Source organism: Dromiciops gliroides, chromosome 4 (genome assembly GCF_019393635.1).
Source record: "Dromiciops gliroides isolate mDroGli1 chromosome 4, mDroGli1.pri, whole genome shotgun sequence".
Lineage (NCBI taxonomy): Eukaryota > Metazoa > Chordata > Mammalia > Microbiotheria > Microbiotheriidae > Dromiciops > Dromiciops gliroides.
This window is the reverse complement of record NC_057864.1, coordinates 461,863,367-461,881,513: the sequence shown is the minus strand read 5'-3', so window position 1 is coordinate 461,881,513 and position 18,147 is coordinate 461,863,367. Positions and strand designations below refer to the sequence as shown.

Sequence of the window (18,147 nt, the reverse complement as noted above, 5' to 3'; positions counted from 1 at the left end):
GAAGACATGGTTGGCAGCCATCTTTATTTTGATTAGTTACACAAGTCAGTTTCCAACAATTAAAGCAAATACCAATTTGTGAGGAGCATTTTATAAGGAGTGACAGCACATCACAAATAAATGAAAAAGCCTTTATTAAATGCTTATTCAGGCCCTGGAATAAGCACTGGTGATACAAATACAAAAAAACAAAGGCTGCCCTCAAGGGGCTTACATTCTAACATAGGAAGACAACACACACAAGGTAGTGGTGGCCAGGGAAGAGTGTTTTGGTCTAGGAAGTCAGGGATAGTGAGCAGAATCTCAGAGTAATTGATTGTCATCTTTACAGGAATGGTAGTTGGTTTCCTTACTTATCTCAAAGGAGAGGTAGGGATTTGGGGGGGATCCATCCTGGGGCAGCATGACAAGATGACTGCCAGGGCTGGGACTCCAGGATGGGAGCTGGACAGATGTCCAGGACTCACGAAGAGTGGAACCCCATAGGGAGGGTCTTGAGGGTCAAGGGAGCCAATGTGCAGGCAAGCAGGGGCACCCAGGTCTCCAGCATTGCATGGAGAACAGCAAGCTTAGCTTTGGAGAACAAATTTTAGGGCAACTAGTAGCTATTCTTTACCTCCATGAGCAGGTAGACTTAAATTGTGATAGAAAAGATGATCATTTCATGGTGAGAGCCAAGACCCTGGACCACAGCTAGTTATGATTAACGGAAGAATGAACAAAATAACACTGCTTAGAAACCAGGGTTCAGGTTAAATGACCTCTAAAGAGATGGAAGCCCTAGGATTCTTGGAAATCAATAAGACCTAAGGGAAGCAACTAGTCAGAATATTTCTGATTGAAGGGCTTGAGAGGAATGGACATTGCTTAAAGAAATGTTTAAAACCTCTTCCATTTAAGATTAATTCCCTTTTAAAAAAGTAAACATAGAGAATCCTATTCCCAGTGGAGAAATGCCTCTGGAATGGGGGTCGTTTATGATCCTTCAAAACCAGCTCTAAAAGTACAAGCCTGAAACTGACAAGGATGTTGGAGAACTCAGGTTTATTAAGCCCGTGGGTCTACGAGGCCATTGAGAAAGGTCAGCTATTTTTACACTAGTTTGGTCTGATCTGGGTTGGGGAAAAACAACTTCATGAAGAACTGGAAAGTGGCCTGTGAAATGTGTTTCTTTGACCAGTCCCATTATACGGTTTGGAAAGCAGAGCACCAAACAGTTGGTCATTCAGATTCTAGGTGGCACCAACCTCTAGGATCTGACGGATGAATCTCTTGTTCCAGGGACTCTCTTAGGAATCCTGAGATAGCACTTAAGGCACGAGTTAGGTATTCAGTGCCATTTCCCTATAGCTTCCTCTGGCCATCTTCAGGGAACCAGTTATCCTTACTTCCCTTGGCAGATAAAACCTGCTGTCTTGTTCTTGGGGGCTGCTGCTGTGGATTGTGTCAAGGGGGGCCTGGAGAGACCAAGTCCAAACAAGGACCAGGGGCTCTCCCTCCCTTGCCAGCAGTTCTTTACCTTGTTTTCTTTTTCCTTTTCTCATCAGTGCTGTAGTGAGGACTCCAAAGCATAAAAAACAGGAGTATGAGTGGAATGAAGAAGTATGGGGCATAGATGGATAAGAGGCTGAGGCGTTCTTGGAATGTCCGAGGTCCCTGGGCAAAATGCTCAAACAGGATGTGGGCACTAATTGGAATTAACGTTGTCATTGTATGAACGGAGTAGATAATTGCAGGGATGCGGATCCACTTGCAGCTTCCTAAAAGAATTACAAGGGGAAACATCCATGTTTGTTTATAACACTTCCAAAAAAAAAAAAAATCCAACAACAGCAGTGTTAGCCTCCCTGGGAAGTCCTGGCAGTCTTGGCAAGAGCAGGAGCTTGGGTGCTAAAGAAAACCAAACTTAGTGGCACTGCTTCAAGTCTAAGACTCCTGATCCTAGGAAGAGGAGGAGAGATGGTGGGCAGGATGTGAACCTGAAAAGCTCAGGGCAATTAGAAGACAGCTCTGTTAACAGATCAGTTGCTAAATCATCACTCAGTGATGGAGCTTGTCAACAGACAGTACCAAGAAATGTCCCAGTATGAACAAGGCCTTTTTAAGGCTGCTCTAGCTCAGGAGCACATACTCTTAATGGCCAGGCCTGGTGCCATCATAAGGAAATGGGAACATTAATAATTTTGAAAACATCGACTCCAGGCCCTTTAAGGTTACAGCATATGATGCTATTGTTCGTAAGGCCTTCCCCATATGGAACAATGTCAAGGGGGGGGGAGGTGCAAAACTCTGGCCATGAGCTGAACCCAGTGTGAGCTATGCGTAAGGGGGCTGTATCTGCAGTGCCCAATGAGTGACAGCCACATATACTGGCTCTCTCACCTGGATCTTTTCTCTAGATCTCGGACTTGCCTTTTCAGGCCCCCTTTCAATGTTATGCTTGTTCTCTTGCTTCAGGCCTTTCAACTTCATGAGACCACCAAGTTTCTTCTGTTTCTCCTTCCCCAAATGACCCCCCCCCCAATTCCGCTTTTGTTCCTTGTCATTTAAAACCTAGTACTGCCTTGCCTCCTACACCTGTTTTCAGGAGCATTTTCTGGTCTTCCCCAGAGTCCCAGGTACCTCCCCATGGCCCCCAACAAGCAGTAAAATGAAGTTTTAGGATATAATCATAGACAGTTCTTTCTCACTGCTTACTGACCTTTGAAGAAGGCATATGCTGCAAACGGAAAGAAAGGTAGCTGGAACAGAAGCTCACAAAACAGAAATGACTTGAACCAACTTGGAGGGTTCAGCATCAGGGGGTCTTTAAATGCCTGGACATACCACCTCAGCATGTCTGTCACCTGAAAGAGCCAAGAGGTTAGCAGCCAGCCTGGGGGCACACAGATGCTTGCAGTCACCTGACAGGTAGACCTTTCATTAGAGCTCTCGTTGATCTGCTTCTCCAGGGGCAGGTGTTGGACTTTTGTGCCTTTTCCAGCACAGTCTGTGCAATCTATTTGGGGCAAACAACTCATTTCTGATAGGAGTTTTTTGGTTAAAATTACAGGAGGGAAAATATGACCCCATGAGACATGACTGAGGCCAATGCTCTCAAAACCCAAAATGAACTCTAGTTATTCCTCCCTACCTGCATAAAACAAGTCAATTGGAATTCTGGGCTGGGTGCAAGTCCCAATTGGGTTACATATAAGGGACGAAAGTCAGGAAAATGTGCTCTCAAGTGGATGCATTAAGACTCTTCCCGAGAATGGATGATATGTAAGAAGTGCCCACCCTGAAAGGTGACCTGTCCACGGGATGTTTAGATGAGGGTAACTCAAATCCAACCAGAGGTCAGAGTGTGGCCCACATCCTTAAGAGGCCCTGGGGCCTGTCCTGTAACCACCAGGCAAGTTTATGTAAAAAATAAATTGTGATTAAGTTGTTCATAACACGTCTGAGGCAGCTAGGTGGTGCAGTGGATAAAGCACCAGCTCTGCATTCAAGAAGACCTGAGTTCAAATAGGACCTCAGACACTCGACACTAGCTGTGTGACCCTGGGCAAGTCACTTAAACCCTCATTGCCCTGCTCCCACCCCCTCCAAAAAAAGTGTGGAGATCTTTGAGAAGCCTTAAAAAAGGAGAGCCAGCAATATGTGCCAGGGAACAAGTGTTCGGGTTGAAAGCCAGTATCCAGTCTGAATGGCAAACGTGACCCTGCTGTTGTTCAGTCATGCTCCTTCTCCAGCTCATAGATGAGGAAATGGAAGCAAACAGGGTGAAGTGACTTGTCCAGGGTCACCCAGCCAGTAAGTGCCTGAGGCAAGATTGGACCTCAGGAAGATGAGTCTTCCTGACTCCAGGCTTGGCAGTCTGTCTACTGTACCAAATAGCTGCCTACAAATTATGACCCTAGCGGAAGGCAAGCAGATACTTCAGGTTACTTTCCATGGCTTAGTAACAGCAACTAGCCTTCAACTCACCTTTTTACATATGCAAAGCCCAGCATATGGGTTATCTGATTCTTACAGCAACTGATGAGTTAGGTCTTATTATTATCCCCATTTTGCAGACGAAGAAAGTGGAGCTGACATTAGTTATGCTCACTAGAGAACTTTCTCTGTTGCTTACTTACTGTGAAAATACTTGTGTGCTATGCACACAGCAGGTACTGATAAATACCCTGACCTGTTCTGCAGAACAATGACCTTTCTTACTATTTAGAAATAATCTTAAAGGAAGTGTATGTTGGTTCCTCAGATGCTGATCATCTGCTGCAGCCACAGTTCCTGAGCTTGCAAATAACCAATGCCAAGAAAGAAAAGAACATTTAAGAGAACAATTTTGTTACATCCTTGTTCACTTTAATGTCCTTTCACACATACAATAACGCTCTCTTGTTTCCTGGCTATTGGAATGTTTGGGAAGTTTATAATAAAAAAAATAAGAAAATAAAACCAAAGGGGAGACTTCAGACCTGAAGGAACTTTCACAAGGACTGACTGCACCATCCTGAAGCTGGCCCTGAGCACATAGCTGGCCAGGCCCGCTGCTCCCTCCCCTCATTACAAGAAATCTACCACCTAACACTCTTCTTCCAGCATCTCAAGGTCCATCCCCTAAATCATGCTTGCCCTAGAAGGGCAGGGACATATTTTAGAAGAAAGCCAGCTCTCCTTTTGGCCACATGAAGAAATGAGAACTAGTTCTCTTCTAGATTTTACCAACTGGCTTCCCTGCCTGAGCAAAATCAGAAGGATTCATGTGGGGAAGGCGAAAGCAACAAACGTATCCTTTTGAAAAGGATCCCAAAGGCCTGAACTAGTGGAAAGTTCAAGAGCAGGCACTGGCTGCTTTTTTCAGGAGTTGGGCACACTGGGCCCCAGTTGGCTTCCTTTAGTTTGCTATGACGATCAGAAAGAAACAACCCAGTGTCAAATGACAAAGTTAGCACTCTAAATTACAAGAATATCTTCCCCATTAATTTTTGGAGGCATCTTTGCTGAAGAGCTGGCCTTGCAGTTGGGAAGAAGCTGACCTCTAGCGTGCACTGGCCAGGGGTAGGGAGTCTTGGGTAATAAGCTCTCTGTACTAAGACTATAATACATCACAATGCACACAATGTCCTCCCTTTACTGATGAAATCACCAGGTTAGTGCAAAAGAAGTTTTTTTTTTCATTGAAAGATAAAGAACAAGTTGGACAAGTATAGACCTACTTGGCAAGTAAGGAAATCAGCTCAAGAGGGACTGATTACCCAAAACCAAACATGCTGCAATCTTAAAATTATTAATTATGGAGGCTGAGGTTACAATTACAGTATAAATGATGTGGAATCTAATCTAATTTTTTTTTTCCAGGGCAATGAGGGGTCACATTGCTAGTAAATTAAATGTCAAGTGTCTGAGGTCAAATTTGAACTCAGGTCCCCCTGATTCCATCCACTTTGACACCTAACCCTGATCCAATCTAATTTTAATCTAATTTAAATTCAGAGTGCAGTTTCAACTTCCCCTCTCTGCAAATATCTGTTATGTTTGAAAATTAAGGTAAGCTGAGAGGCGATAGACCAAGCACAATCAATTTACTAGTTGGGCTAGCCATAACCAATAAATTGGGTGAATGGCCTTTCTCAATGACCAAAGGCCAGAACTGAGGGCTAAAAGAGTCTTTTAAACCAGGGTTTCTTAAACTTTTTCCACTTGCAACCCCTTTTCACCTGAGATTTTTATGTGACTCCCAGGTATATAGGTATATAAAAAGGGTATACATAACCTTTTACTACTGCCAACTTTTTTTGCGAGCTCCACAATCAGTTATGTGACCCTAATGGGGTCCCAGCCCAGTTTAAGCTTTGCTTTAAACCTAAGTGTATCTTCCTTCTGATTGGCCTAACAGTACATCATTTGGAAGTCCTGTGGCAAAGGTAAGACAATTCTGATTGGTAGACATTTTAATGGGGGAGGCGGGTTGAGTCCTAGTTGGGAGATGGGTGTAATGCTGAAGTGACAGATTAGTCTGCAGACTTGGGTGCAGTCTGCAAACAGCTTTGATTGATGCAACTTGAATTTGAGTCAAGTGGGTGTGGTTACACAGGTAGTCTATACAAGGGTAGAGATCCAATTCACAATAGAACAGTCCTGGGGTAGACAAAAAGGTCAAGACAAAAGCTTGACCTTTAGGCAAGTTTCTCATGGATGTGGATGAAGGGTGAAATTATTAAGATAAGGAGTTTAGACTTACGGATATTTTTAAAAAGAAAAACTTTATCAATCAATTGACAAGTATTAAGACCCCAACAGTGCTCTGCACACAAACAGATTTTATCCACATGTCACAGCCCTCATGATAAAAAATAAAAACCTTTCCACAACGGACAGAAATGGCAAGGCATCTTAAAATATCTTCGAAAGGTGGATTTGCTACCTCTTGCACAAAGAGGGAAGTCTCCTTCATTATGTGTCCAAATAACATTTTAATTATTCAGAGTTTAAGTTCTTTTTGGTGACTGTTGTATTCAGTTCACGGAAATCTTCCTCTATGTTTCTGGGTTGTTTTTTTTTTGGTGGGGCAATGAGGGTTAAGTGACTTGCCCAAGGTCACACAGCTAGTAAGTATCAAGTGTCTGAGGCCGGATTTGAACTCAGGTACTCCTGACTCCATCTAGCTGCCCCCTCTACGTTTCTGAATTCCTCATTTTTTCATGTCTTATTGCCCAATAATAAGGCACTCTGTTCACATACCATATTTTTTTCCAGGCATTCCCCTACTGATGGACTTCCACTTAATTCATATTTTCTTTTTTGCTACCAAAGACTGCTGCTATAGGTATTTTATATATTTAACAATTTTCTTGCATAATTCCAAACTGAAGTCCAGATGGTTGGAACACTTCCCATCTCTTATTAGTGTGCCAATTTCCCCCCAGCTTCTCCAACGCTGTTTTTGACTGGATTCTGGTGATGTCTGCGTGTTGTTTTCATTGGCATTAATGATGTGATTCAATCTTTTAATGATGATATGCTAAACATATTTGTGCAGGTGTTACTTTACCTCTAAGAAACCCTAACTGAAAATCCAGATTTACAGAAAAAAAATGAGAGGGAGTGATTTGCCTTCCAAAAGGATTTCACCATAGGGGTGTGCAAACTCAAACTCACCAAGTGCATCTGAAATGCTTCCATGTAAATGGCACTGCACAAAGCAAAGCTGATCATTTAGCATCTTAATTCTGAAGCATGTGAACAATTCATAGTTCCCGTCTCCCCTCTTCCCCCATATCGTGTTACCTTTGTAATAGCAAGTTGGTGGTGGCCTGACTCCTAACACACCTGTGCCTTAAAAGCGCTAATCATCTGCAATTCTGTTAGGCACTTTAAAGGTGGCTGAGCTGGCATCCCGCTGTCACTGAAAGTTACAGAGCTGTGGAATTCTCTTGGTGTAAATCAGTTCCTCACACCATGCTGGTTCTGATCTTAGACTAGGGTGAAGGGAAAGAACAAACCAAAAAACCCTCGTGCTAATTTAAGCCCCACAAATGGCTTGGGGATCTTGGGCAGATCAAGGCATGCAGAGAGAATGATTCTGGCCCCTCCCTGCCTCACTCACTAAGCTACTGTCAAAGACTTCCCGAAAGAGGCTTTATTTGCTGCTCTGGCGCTTTTCTTGCTAATTTGAGCACAGCTTCCCTATCTCCCTCACCCATACCTGAGTTACAACTCTCTTCACCCATCTGGGCCCAAAGTAGCACCAGATCACAGCAGTTCCCTGCTTTACAAACTCCGGGGGCTCGTCCCAGGAATTATTATTAGGTCAGCCCCTCTCTTTGTCATTTGGAGCTCTTCACTGCCTCCATCTTATCTGTCTTTCCCATGTTCTCCTGCACTGTTCCCCTCCCCAAACTGTGAGCCTGGTCAAACTAAGGTTCCTCCAGGGGTTCAGCAGCCACAGCTCTCCAACTCCCTGGACAAGTTGGCCCCAACACCTCTCCAGCCTTAGCCTCCACTGCTGCCTTTCATCCAATCCAGCCAGATATCCCATCAGACAGGCAGAGGGCGGCACCCCATGCCTATATAGCACTTGATGTCCTCCCCTCAGGCCTTTTGGAAATCCTGGTTCCCTTTAAAACTCAATCACAAAGTGTTTCCTGGTCCAGTTCAGGCTTGCTACTAGTGCCCCCCTCCCATAATCACCTTGTATTCATTTTGGAATATTACACGAATGTTTTTAAATATGCATGTTGTCTTCATTAGAATGTAAGATCCTTGAGGGCAGGGATGGTTTCGGTTTTGTCTGGGTCTCCGGAATTTAGCACAGGGCATTATGGAAAGCATTTAGGAGGGGGCTTGAATCTAAGACTTTAGGGCACAAAATGGAATGCTGGGGATGGAATCGGGAAGACTCCTCTTCCTGAGTTCAGATCTGGCCTCATACACCTACTTAGCTGGGTGACCCCTGGGCAAGTTACTTAACCCTTTTTGCCTCAGTTTCCTCATATGTCAAATGAACTGGAGAAGGAAATGGAAAACCACTCCAATATCTTTGCCAAGAAAAACCCAAACAGGGTCACCAAGAGTCGGAAACGACTGAAAAATGACTCAACAAACACAAGGGAAGAGAGGTTGGTGGGCTAAGAAGAACATGCTATTAAGAGAATTTGAGTTGAAAAGGTCCTTCTGACAAGGCAATGCAAGAGTTCTTTTTTTTTTTTTTGCTGCGGGGCAATGAGGGTTAAGTGACTTGCCCAGGGTCACACAGCTAGTAAGTGTCAAGTGTCTAAGGCCAGATTTGAACTCAGGTACTCCTGACTCCAGGGCCGGTGCTTTATCCACTGCACCACCTAGCTGCCCCTGCAAGAGTTCTTAGAAGGAATCTTGAAGGGTCTGTGAATAGGGGGTGGGAGAATGACATCTTTAACGTCATTAACCTCTAAATGAAATCGAGCATTTCCTCCAATTACTTTAAGACATTATTTTGAGAAGGGGTCACAGGCTTCCTCAGACTGGCAAGGCCACGGAAGGCCACCTTCGTTAGAGTATTAGCTTTGAAGTCAGAGTACTTGGGTTCAAATCCTGCCGCTGATTCTCCTACAGAGAGACTTCTGTCTCAGGTCCCATCCAGTTACTGGCGCTCCCCAGGGTTACCCTTTCGGAGAGGTTTAGAAGGTGGGTCCTATAATGCATGTCTTATGCCCATGCACCAGCCCAGCTTCCAAGAGCTGCTGAGCTCACCGATGGAGGGATCCTCTCCTAAGAAGAGGAAATCCTAAGTGGAAGGAAGTCAAGCTGAGGTTTGGTGGAGGGACGTGGCCTTAGAGGAGACCCATCCGGGTGTACAGGGGTTTTCAGGTCTTGGCCTAAGGCTGAAGCCAAATTGGGGGGGGGGTCAGTGACAAGAGCTGGGAGGGGGTGGGGGTGGGGCCTCCTTCCAAAGGCCCTTGGGGACCTCGCTTCGGTGCCAGATGAGCTTTCTTGGGCAGAAGAGGAATCCAGGAGCTTGACACCCTGGGGACAATTGGGGGGGGGGGGGGCTTTAATCTTTCACGTGACAGCCTGGGTCGGTGGACAAAGTCCAGCTGCCGCGGGGGGCCGAACGAAAGCCAGCGAGGGGAGGCTCAAAGAACCTAAGGGTTGGCCCCGATGAGCCTTGGGGGGTGAAGGCTCGAGGAGGGTGTTGGGGCAAAGCTGCCTTCTGGGGGGTCCTGGGGCAAAGGCTGGAGCCGGGAGACCCTGGGCTTTGGGGGCGCGTCCGGGGGAGCTCAGAGGAGTGACCCGTAATCCTACGGAGCGCTTTCCTCACAATCCCCTGGTGAGGTAGGAGGCACAAATATCGCCCTCGTCCTGATCTTACGGAGGAGGCGCCCGGCGCTCAGCAGGGCAGCGCCTTGCCTAGGGACACACAGCCCGCCAGCGTCAGCCTCCGCATTCAAACCCAGCGCGCAGAGGGCGCCGCGTGCGCCGGGCAGTTCAGGGCCCAGAGGACTGGGCGCAGGGCGCGGAGAGAAACAGCGCGCTGAGCGCGCATGCGCCGCCTCACCTCGGTCGGGTACAAGTTAGCCGTGAACAGCACCTGCATGTCGAAGAGCACCGTAATGGGGATGTGCATCACGAAGTAGAGGCCCAGCAGGTACTCCAGCGCTCGCGCCCCGCCCCGCGCGCCCATCGTGCCTCACACTCCAGCCGGGCCGCCAGAGGAGCAGCGAAGAAACCTGACTCGCCGGGCGACTGAACGGCGCAAGAATGCGCGAGCGCCGGGCGGACGCCGCCGGGACGCCTCGGCCCCGCCCCCACGCCCGTCTCCGCCCCGAGCGCCTCGCGCCAGTTCACGCAGGCCGCGCTGATTGGCTCACGGGGCCATCGCCCGGGGGCGTGGCAAGGGGAGGCCGAAGTGGATTGGCCGAGAGGCGCGGGCTCTCTGGGGCAGGGCAGAAGATGGTTGGATGGCGTGTGCGCGCGCATAGGGCGCTGCGGGCGATGGCTAGAGGCTGCCACGACTGCCTGGGCCCTGTGGGGTGGAGGCTGCCGCCTTTTGCGACCGGGAGGGAGGCCCCTCCCTTCCCTCCCTTTGTTTTGTTTGGCTCCCTGCACTCCCAGCATTGCCTCAGACCACCGGGTGGGACCCGAAGGGACCCCTCATTTACGGATGGGGAAACAGGCCCGAAGGCTCCTGGCGGCCTTTTCCGTGGGCTGCCCTCCAGGAGCTCGCGTTCGTGCGTCTTATCCCGTGACTGGCCATCTGGTGTCGAGGATTTGAATGGGGGGGGGGGTGTGAGGCCACTAGGCCTCCGCAAGGTCCGGGTGACTCCGGCACGTGACTCTTTGCTTCCCCCCTCAATGGTTTCCTACCTGGTCTTCCTGCCTCCATCTTTGGGCCCCCGCGTAGAGCTGAGGGTCTTGCCTATCCTTGCCTTGAGTGTTTCTTTGAGAAGACTAGGGGACATGGATCTTCGATGGATGAGGCTTTAGAGCGGGAAGGACCTTCAGAGTCCAGCGAGTCTAATAACTATTTTATAGGAGGAGAAACCGGGGCACGCAGAGATTCGGTGACATTCAGGGTCACGTGGCTAACAAGTCTTTGGTGGGATTCGAAACCAGCTCCTCCTTATTTTAGGTCCAGCTCTCTTCCCTCTACTGCCCACACTCGAAATGGATAGCCTGCCTGGCTTCTTCCGACCGAGTTCTTTCTTTCGTTCAAGGGTCAAGTGGGAGAAATCTTTGCACGCAGCCTGTACCCTTCTCTTGCAGGGGTATCATGGTGAATTTGTGTGTACAGAACTCCCCCCTTCACCTTGCAATCCCCTTGAGGTCAGGGTCTTTGCCCCTCTAGTGAGTTCAATCTTGAGTTGAATTTAGGAGGGGGCCCCTGGAACCTGTAACTTGAGCTACCCACCTCGAAGACTGGTGAGGAAAGCCCCAAAGTCCTATTTGTGTTTCATCTTGTTACTGTTGTTGAATTATGGTGTTGTTACTGAGTTGCAGGGAAGCAGGGTCTTTGAAAAAGGAGAAGTGGATTTGGGGGACAGCTAGGTGGTACAGTGGATAGAGCACTGGCTCTGGAGTCAGGAGGACCTGAGTTCAAATCCAGCCTCAGACACTTGACACTTAACTAGCTGTGTGACCTTGGGCAAGTCACTTAACCCCAATTGCCTCACAAAAAAAAAGAAAAGAATAGAAGTAGATTTGGGAGGTGGAGAGAACTTGGGTAGTCTGGCAGCAAAAATGGCCTTTCTTTTCTCCCTCCACACATGATCCACCTATATGTTGTCCTTTTGTGGCATATCAAGGCTGCCCTTGATTTTCATTTTATTCAAATTTTACTCTAAAAAATACTGGGAAGCACTGGCCCTGGATTCAGGAGGACCTGAGTTCAAAGCCAGCCTCAGACACTTGACACTTACTAGCTGTGTGACCCTGGGCAAGTCACTTAACCCCAATTACCTCACTAAGAAAAATACTGGAGGTTCTACAGCACTGTAATTTGGCACAGCCTCTGCCATCCGGTGCCCTATTGTCAATGTGGCTGTTAACAGGCTCCAAGTTGGTGAATTTCGACCATCTTTTCCCTCAAGGTATGACAGTAGCTGCTTCTTGGAAGTCACCCTCTTCTAGCCTTCTTCAACCCTCTTCATCCTTCACTTCCCCTAACTCCTTTCCCTAAGGGCTGATTGATATTCTTTTTTTTGGGGGGGGGGGGGGAAGAAGGGTTAAGTGACTTGCCCAGGGTCACACAGCTAGTAAGTGTCAAGTGTCTGAGGCCAGATTTGAACTCAGATCCTCCTGAATCCAGGGCCAGTGCTTTATTCACTGTGCCACCTAGCTGCCCCCTGATTGATATTCTTTCAACTGGGTCCAAAAACTTTTACTTTGCAATTAGAGATAAAGCTTAGAATGCAAATATTCCATGGAAGATGGAACACATTGACTTAAATTCACACATAAGATGTACACAGATGGAGTCGGCATGAACTTCACTGGTCATGGTCCAACCTGTAACTCAATCTTGAATGCTTTCAACATTCCTGATTAATGGTTCTTCTCTGATGGAAGACTCACTACCACTATTCATGGATTCCATTTTTGGGTAACTTAAAAACATTTTTTTTGCAGGGCAATGAGGGTTAAGTGACTTGCCCAGGGTCACACAGTTAGTAAGTGTCAAGTGTCTGAGACTGGATTTGAACTCAGGTCTTCCTGAATCCAGGGCTGGAGCTTTAACCACTGCGCCACCCAGCTGCCCCCTTGGGTAACTCTTAATTGTTAGGAAGGCACCTAGGTGTGCTGATAGGTCGCATAGTGGATAGAGTGCTGGACCTGGAGTCAGAAAGACTTCAGTTCAAATTTAGTCTCATACATTTACTAGCTGTGTACCTTTGGACAAGTCAAACTCTACTTCCTTCTGTAAAAAGGGATTGATAATAGCATCTATCTCCCATGAAATGAGTCAGTATTTATGGGACAGATAGGTTGTAGTGTATACTGGACTGGTCCTGGAGTCAGGAAGAAGACCAGAGTTCAAATTCAGTCTCAGAAACTAGCTGTGTGACCCTGGGCAAGTCATTTAACCTCTATTTACCTCATTTTCCTCCACTGTAAAATGGGGATAGTTCCTACTTCTTAGGGTTGGGGTAAAGATCAAATTAGATTATATTTGTAAAACACTTAATATGGTGTCTGGTATATAGTAGGCACTTAATAAATGCTTATTCCTTTCCCATATTAGTTTTTTCTTTTTTAAAAATTAAACTTGGGGGCAGAGCCAAGATGGCAGAGGAAAAGCCATGTCTCTCCATACTCCTGAAAAATCTGTCCACGTATGTCAAAAAAAAAAAAAAAGCCATCAGACAACTGGAGCAGCATAACCCACAAAAGAAGAGAGTGAGACTATTTTCCAGCCAAAGATGGCTTAAAGAGGCGCCTGGGATCTGGTTGAGAGAGGAGCTCAGGGTGTGGGGCAGATCTAGCCCCAGGCAGGCCGTGCCTCCAGAGCCTCTGACTCTTCAGCTTCAGCAGCTCACAGATCAGTGAGAAGGTCCAGCAGATGGCTGGGGGGAAACAGCTGAGGTCTCTGCTGGAGCTAAGGCGGAGCGCTCATATTCTGAACCAGTAAGCAGACTTGAATGGCAGTGGCCCATTAGGGGAGGGGCACAGGCATGCCAAGTTTCTGACCACAGAGAATCAGATTTCTGCTTCTGGGTTAAAAAGAAAGCAGGCTGTAGTTACTTATAGGCCAGGGGGGGCTGAGAATAAGCCTAATCATACCCCCTAGGACCCCCTGTAGCTTGGAACAGTATGTCCTGGGAAGCAGAACTACACATTAAGAAGGAGTTAAAAGCCAAGAAATAGGTTGGCAAGATGAGCAGACAGAGAAAACAGCATACCATTGAAAGCTGCTTTGGTGGCAAGGTAGATCAAAATACACCCTCAGAAGAAGATAATAAAGTCAAAGCTCCTACATTTAAAGCTTCCAAGAAAAATAGGAATTGGTCTCAGGCCATGGGAGTGCTCAAAAAGGACTTTGAAGATAAAGAGAGATAGAGGGAAAAGTTAGAGAGGTAGAGGAAAATATGGAAAGAGCAATGAGAGTGATGCAGGAGGGTCATGAAAAAAAGGTCAACAGCTTGAAAAGCCAAATTGGCCAAATGGAAAAGGAGGTACATAAACTCTCTGAAGAAAATCATTACTTAAAGAATTAGGATAGAGCAAATAGAAGCTAATGACTTTATGAGAAATCAAGACACAATAAAGCAAATCCAAATGAATAAAAAAAATAGAGGGCAATATGAAATATCTCCTTGGAAAAACAGCTGACCTGGAAAATAGATCCAGGAGAGACAATTTGAAAATCACTGGACTACCTGAAAACCATGATCAAGGAAAGAGCTTAGACATCAACTTCTAAGAAAACGTTAGGGAAAATTGCCCTGATATTCTAGAAGCAGAAGGTAAAATAGAAATGGAAAGAATCCACTGATCACCTCCAGAAAGAGATCCCAAGAGGAAAACTTCCAGGAATATTATAGTCAAATTCCAGAGCTCCCAGGTCAAGGAGAAAATATTGCAAACATCTAGGAAAAAGGAATTCAAATACTGTGGAGCTACAGCCAGGATAACACAAGATCTAGCAGTTTCTACATTAAAGGACCAAAGGGCATGGAATATGATATTCCAGAGGGCAAAGGAACTGGAATTACAACCAAAAATCATTTACCCAACAGTATAATCTTCCAGGGGGGAAAATGGGACTTCAATAAAAAAGAGGACTTTCATGCACTTGTGATAAAAAGACCTGAACTGAATAGAAAATTTGACTTTCAAATACAAGACCTTAGAGAAGCATAAAAAGGTAAACAGGAAAAAAGAAACCATGAGGGATATTAAAAGGTTAAACTGTTTACATTCCTATTTGAGAAAATAATATTTCCAACTCATAAGAATTTTCTCAATATTAGGGCAGCTGAAAGGAATATACTTAGAGGTCATAGATGTGAATTGAATATGAAGGGATGATATCTATAAAACATTTATTTTTTGTTTATCCTTGTTTTTTGTGGGGCAGGCAGGGCATGGTGGCTTATGTCTGGGGCTGGACTTGGCCTCAGGGCCTCCTGGGTCCAGGGCTGGTGCTTTGTCCACAGTGTCACCTAGCTGACCCATGATGACATCTTTTAAATAAAGTTAAGGGGTAAAAGGAATGCACTGGAAGAAAGGGAAAGGGAGAGGTGGAAGGTGGTAAAGTAGCTCACATAAAAGAAAAAAGAAAAAGCTTATGGAGTAGAGGGGAAGATAGAGAAGGAATGGGGGAGTGAGTGAGCCTTATTCTCATCAGAATTGGCTCATAGAGGGAATAACATACACACTTAGGTGGGTATAGTAATATATTTTGCCCTGAGGGAAAGTGGATAAGGTGGGGAGGGGTGAAGAAAGGGAGGGCAGATTGGGGGAGGGGGCAGTAAAAAGCAAAACATTTTTGGAGGGATAGGGTTAAAGAAGATAGAAAATAGAGTAAATATCAAGGGGGAGGGAATAGGAATCTTATTTGTTAGTTCCTCTTTATAAAGTTATTTTATCTGTTTTCTTTCACAACCTGACTAATATGGAGATGTTTTGCATGACTGTATAGGTATGGCTTGTATTGAGTTGCTTGATTTCTTGGGAATGGTTGAGGAAGGAGGGAGGAGGAGGATTTGGAACACAAAGCTTTGAAAAATCAATGTGAAAAAATTTGGTTTTTTGCATGTAACTTGGGGAGCATTCTAAATTTTAAAAAATGTAAACTTTACTTTTTTCCCCCCAATTAGTCAAAATCTGCCTTCTCTCCCTTCTACCCTCACCAACTGCAAAAAGGAAAAACAAAGTGTAACAAATATGTAAAGTCAAGCAAAATAGCAACACAACATTTCCATGTTGGCCATTTCTCAGTCAGTGATCTGAGTACATCAGCTCCCTGTCAGGAGGATGGCAGCATGTTTTACCAGGAGTCCTCTGGAATCCCATTATCCCATTTGATCCTCCCAACAGGCCTCAGAGGTAGATGCTGTTATGATCTACATTTTACAGATGAGCAAACAGGCAGAGGTTAAGTGACTTGCCCAGAGTGACACAGCTAGTATTTGAGGCTGTATTCGAACTTGGGTCTTCCTGACTCCAGGCTTGGAGCTCTGTCCACTGCACCCCTTAGCTGCTAGTAGATAATCTTAGATTTTCCTCTACTTTTTCACTCTTGTTTTCATTTCAGTATTTCCAATTGTGATCATAGACCACCTGAAGAGAAGCAGTAAATAGATCTGAGTTCTTAAGTCTTTCAAAGCTGTTTCTCTTTACAATGTTATGAAAATTTTCTCCAGGTTCTGCTCACTTCATTCTGTATTAGTTCGTTATTTGGTATGGGCTCATTTATACAAGTCTTCCTGTTTCTATCCGCCATTCCCCATCATATTGCCATTGCAAAAAGAAGGGCTGTGAATGTTTTTGTCTTTTTGTTTCTCCTTATATTGAATTTAAATCTGCCTCTGAGAATTTTCACTCATGGGTCCTTGTTCTGGAGTCAAATAGACTAGGTCTAGGCCTTCTTAATAAATCTTCAACTAAGAGACCAAAATCATGTTTCTCCAAGTCTCCTAAGGCTAAATATCCTTTGCCCCCCCCCAAATGTATTTCCTATAATAATGATGATGATGATGATAATAGATAGCACCTACTATATGTCAGGCACTTTTACAGATATCTTATTTGATCCTCACAACAACCCTGGAGACAAGGTAGGTGCTATCATCCCCATTTCACAGAGGAGGAAACTGAGGCAAACAGGTTAAGTGACTTGCTCAGGGTCACACAGCTAGTGTCTAAGGATGGATTTGAACTCTTGTCTTCCTGACTCTAGGGTCAGTGCACTGTGTCAGTTGGCTGGCCAGCAGTTCTTAAACATCCATGAAGATTTAGAGCTGAGACAATCTGTCAATTTCTGGGAACTCATAGCAGCTTTTGGCTGCCTCCTGCTTCTGAGCCTTGCCTCAAGTGGATAGGTGGTTCCCAAGTCTGGACTACCCTCCTGTCTTACATCGGCTTCTTAGGATCCCGAATTTCCTTCAGGAGGTAGTTCAGGTGCCAGGCCCAATGTACTGAGGATACATAGTCCCAAAGTGCTGAGGGCTGGAATTAGGCAATAAATATCATAATGTACACATATAAGTAAATAAAAATAACTTGGTGGGAGGGGTAAGTTACTGGAATCTAGTACTAAGTACTAAGGACATTCCAGTAACAACTGGAGAATTTAGGAAAGGTGTCTTCTGCTAGGAGGTGGTGCTTTGGAAATTCCAAGAGGAAGCAGCTATGAGGGAATGCATTCCCAGGCTGGGTCAGGAAGAGCAAAGTGGAAACAAGTCTGGAGATAGGTTGGAAATATAGGTTAAAGGACTTGCCAAAACCTACACTACGAATGACATGTCAAAGCCAGGATGGGATCATGGATTTAAGGCTGTAAGGGATCTGATAGCTCATTGAATCTGACCCCTTCATTTTACAGGAGGAAAAAGGGGCCCAGAGAAGCTCAGTCCCCTGAAGTAACTACAGTTACTATTGGTTGGAGACAAACACACACACACACACACACACACACACACACACACACACACACACACACGAGAAGGTAATATTTAAAAATGTTTCTTATGTGACAGGCATGGTATACATAACCTTTTCCTGCTGCCAAATTTTTCTCGACCCCCACATTCACCTGTATGACCCCATACGGGGTTGTGACCCACAGTTTAAGAAGCTAGGGTATAGATAATTGATAACTGTCTAGGTAAAGTCTTCAATGACTGTCATGCCTTTTGTGCTAGGCTTGAGAACTCCTTTCCAAACTTATCTATTTACTGCTTCTCTTCAGGTGGTCTGTGGTGTACTATTGTGACACAATTGTATCTTTTGGCCTTCATTCACCTTCATCCAAGTGCTTTCCATTATGTAACCTGCCTCTGGTTTTTAATTTCCTCATATCAAAACACACGTTCATAACAATGTTATTCCATGTCACTGCTCTAACATTTTCTTTTTCCCAAGCCTTCAGAGCCAGTCATAGGTCTCTTGATGCCCCCTTGAGTCTCATTTTCATGAAGGAGGTAGAGAGTCTCACAGTATTAGAGCTCAGGGTGCTTAAAG

At 45.5% G+C, this 18,147-nt stretch overlaps 1 protein-coding gene across 1 annotated transcript; it reads right to left on the bottom strand.

The window, feature by feature from the left end:
* Positions 1-1,027: 1,027 nt before the first annotated feature.
* Positions 1,028-10,264, bottom strand: TMEM97 (transmembrane protein 97). The gene is made up of 3 exons (XM_044003169.1): positions 10,022-10,264; positions 2,702-2,846; positions 1,028-1,760 (listed from the first exon to the last, which is right to left on the bottom strand). The coding sequence occupies exons 1-3, from the start codon at positions 10,145-10,147 to the stop codon at positions 1,516-1,518; spliced, it is 516 nt and encodes a 171-aa protein (XP_043859104.1). The 5' UTR covers positions 10,148-10,264; the 3' UTR covers positions 1,028-1,515.
* Positions 10,265-18,147: the final 7,883 nt, after the last annotated feature.

Excerpts from the sequence above, each read along its gene's own strand:
- TMEM97 (XM_044003169.1), bottom strand. The coding sequence starts at position 10,147 with ATGGGCGCGCGGGGCGGGGCGCGAGCGCTGGAGTACCTGCTGGGCCTC. Across the intron at positions 2,847-10,021 it reads CTAACTTGTACCCGACCGAG|GTGACAGACATGCTGAGGTG; the intron begins GTGAGGCGGCGC and ends TGGCTCTTTCAG. Across the intron at positions 1,761-2,701 it reads AGCATATGCCTTCTTCAAAG|GAAGCTGCAAGTGGATCCGC; the intron begins GTCAGTAAGCAG and ends TAATTCTTTTAG.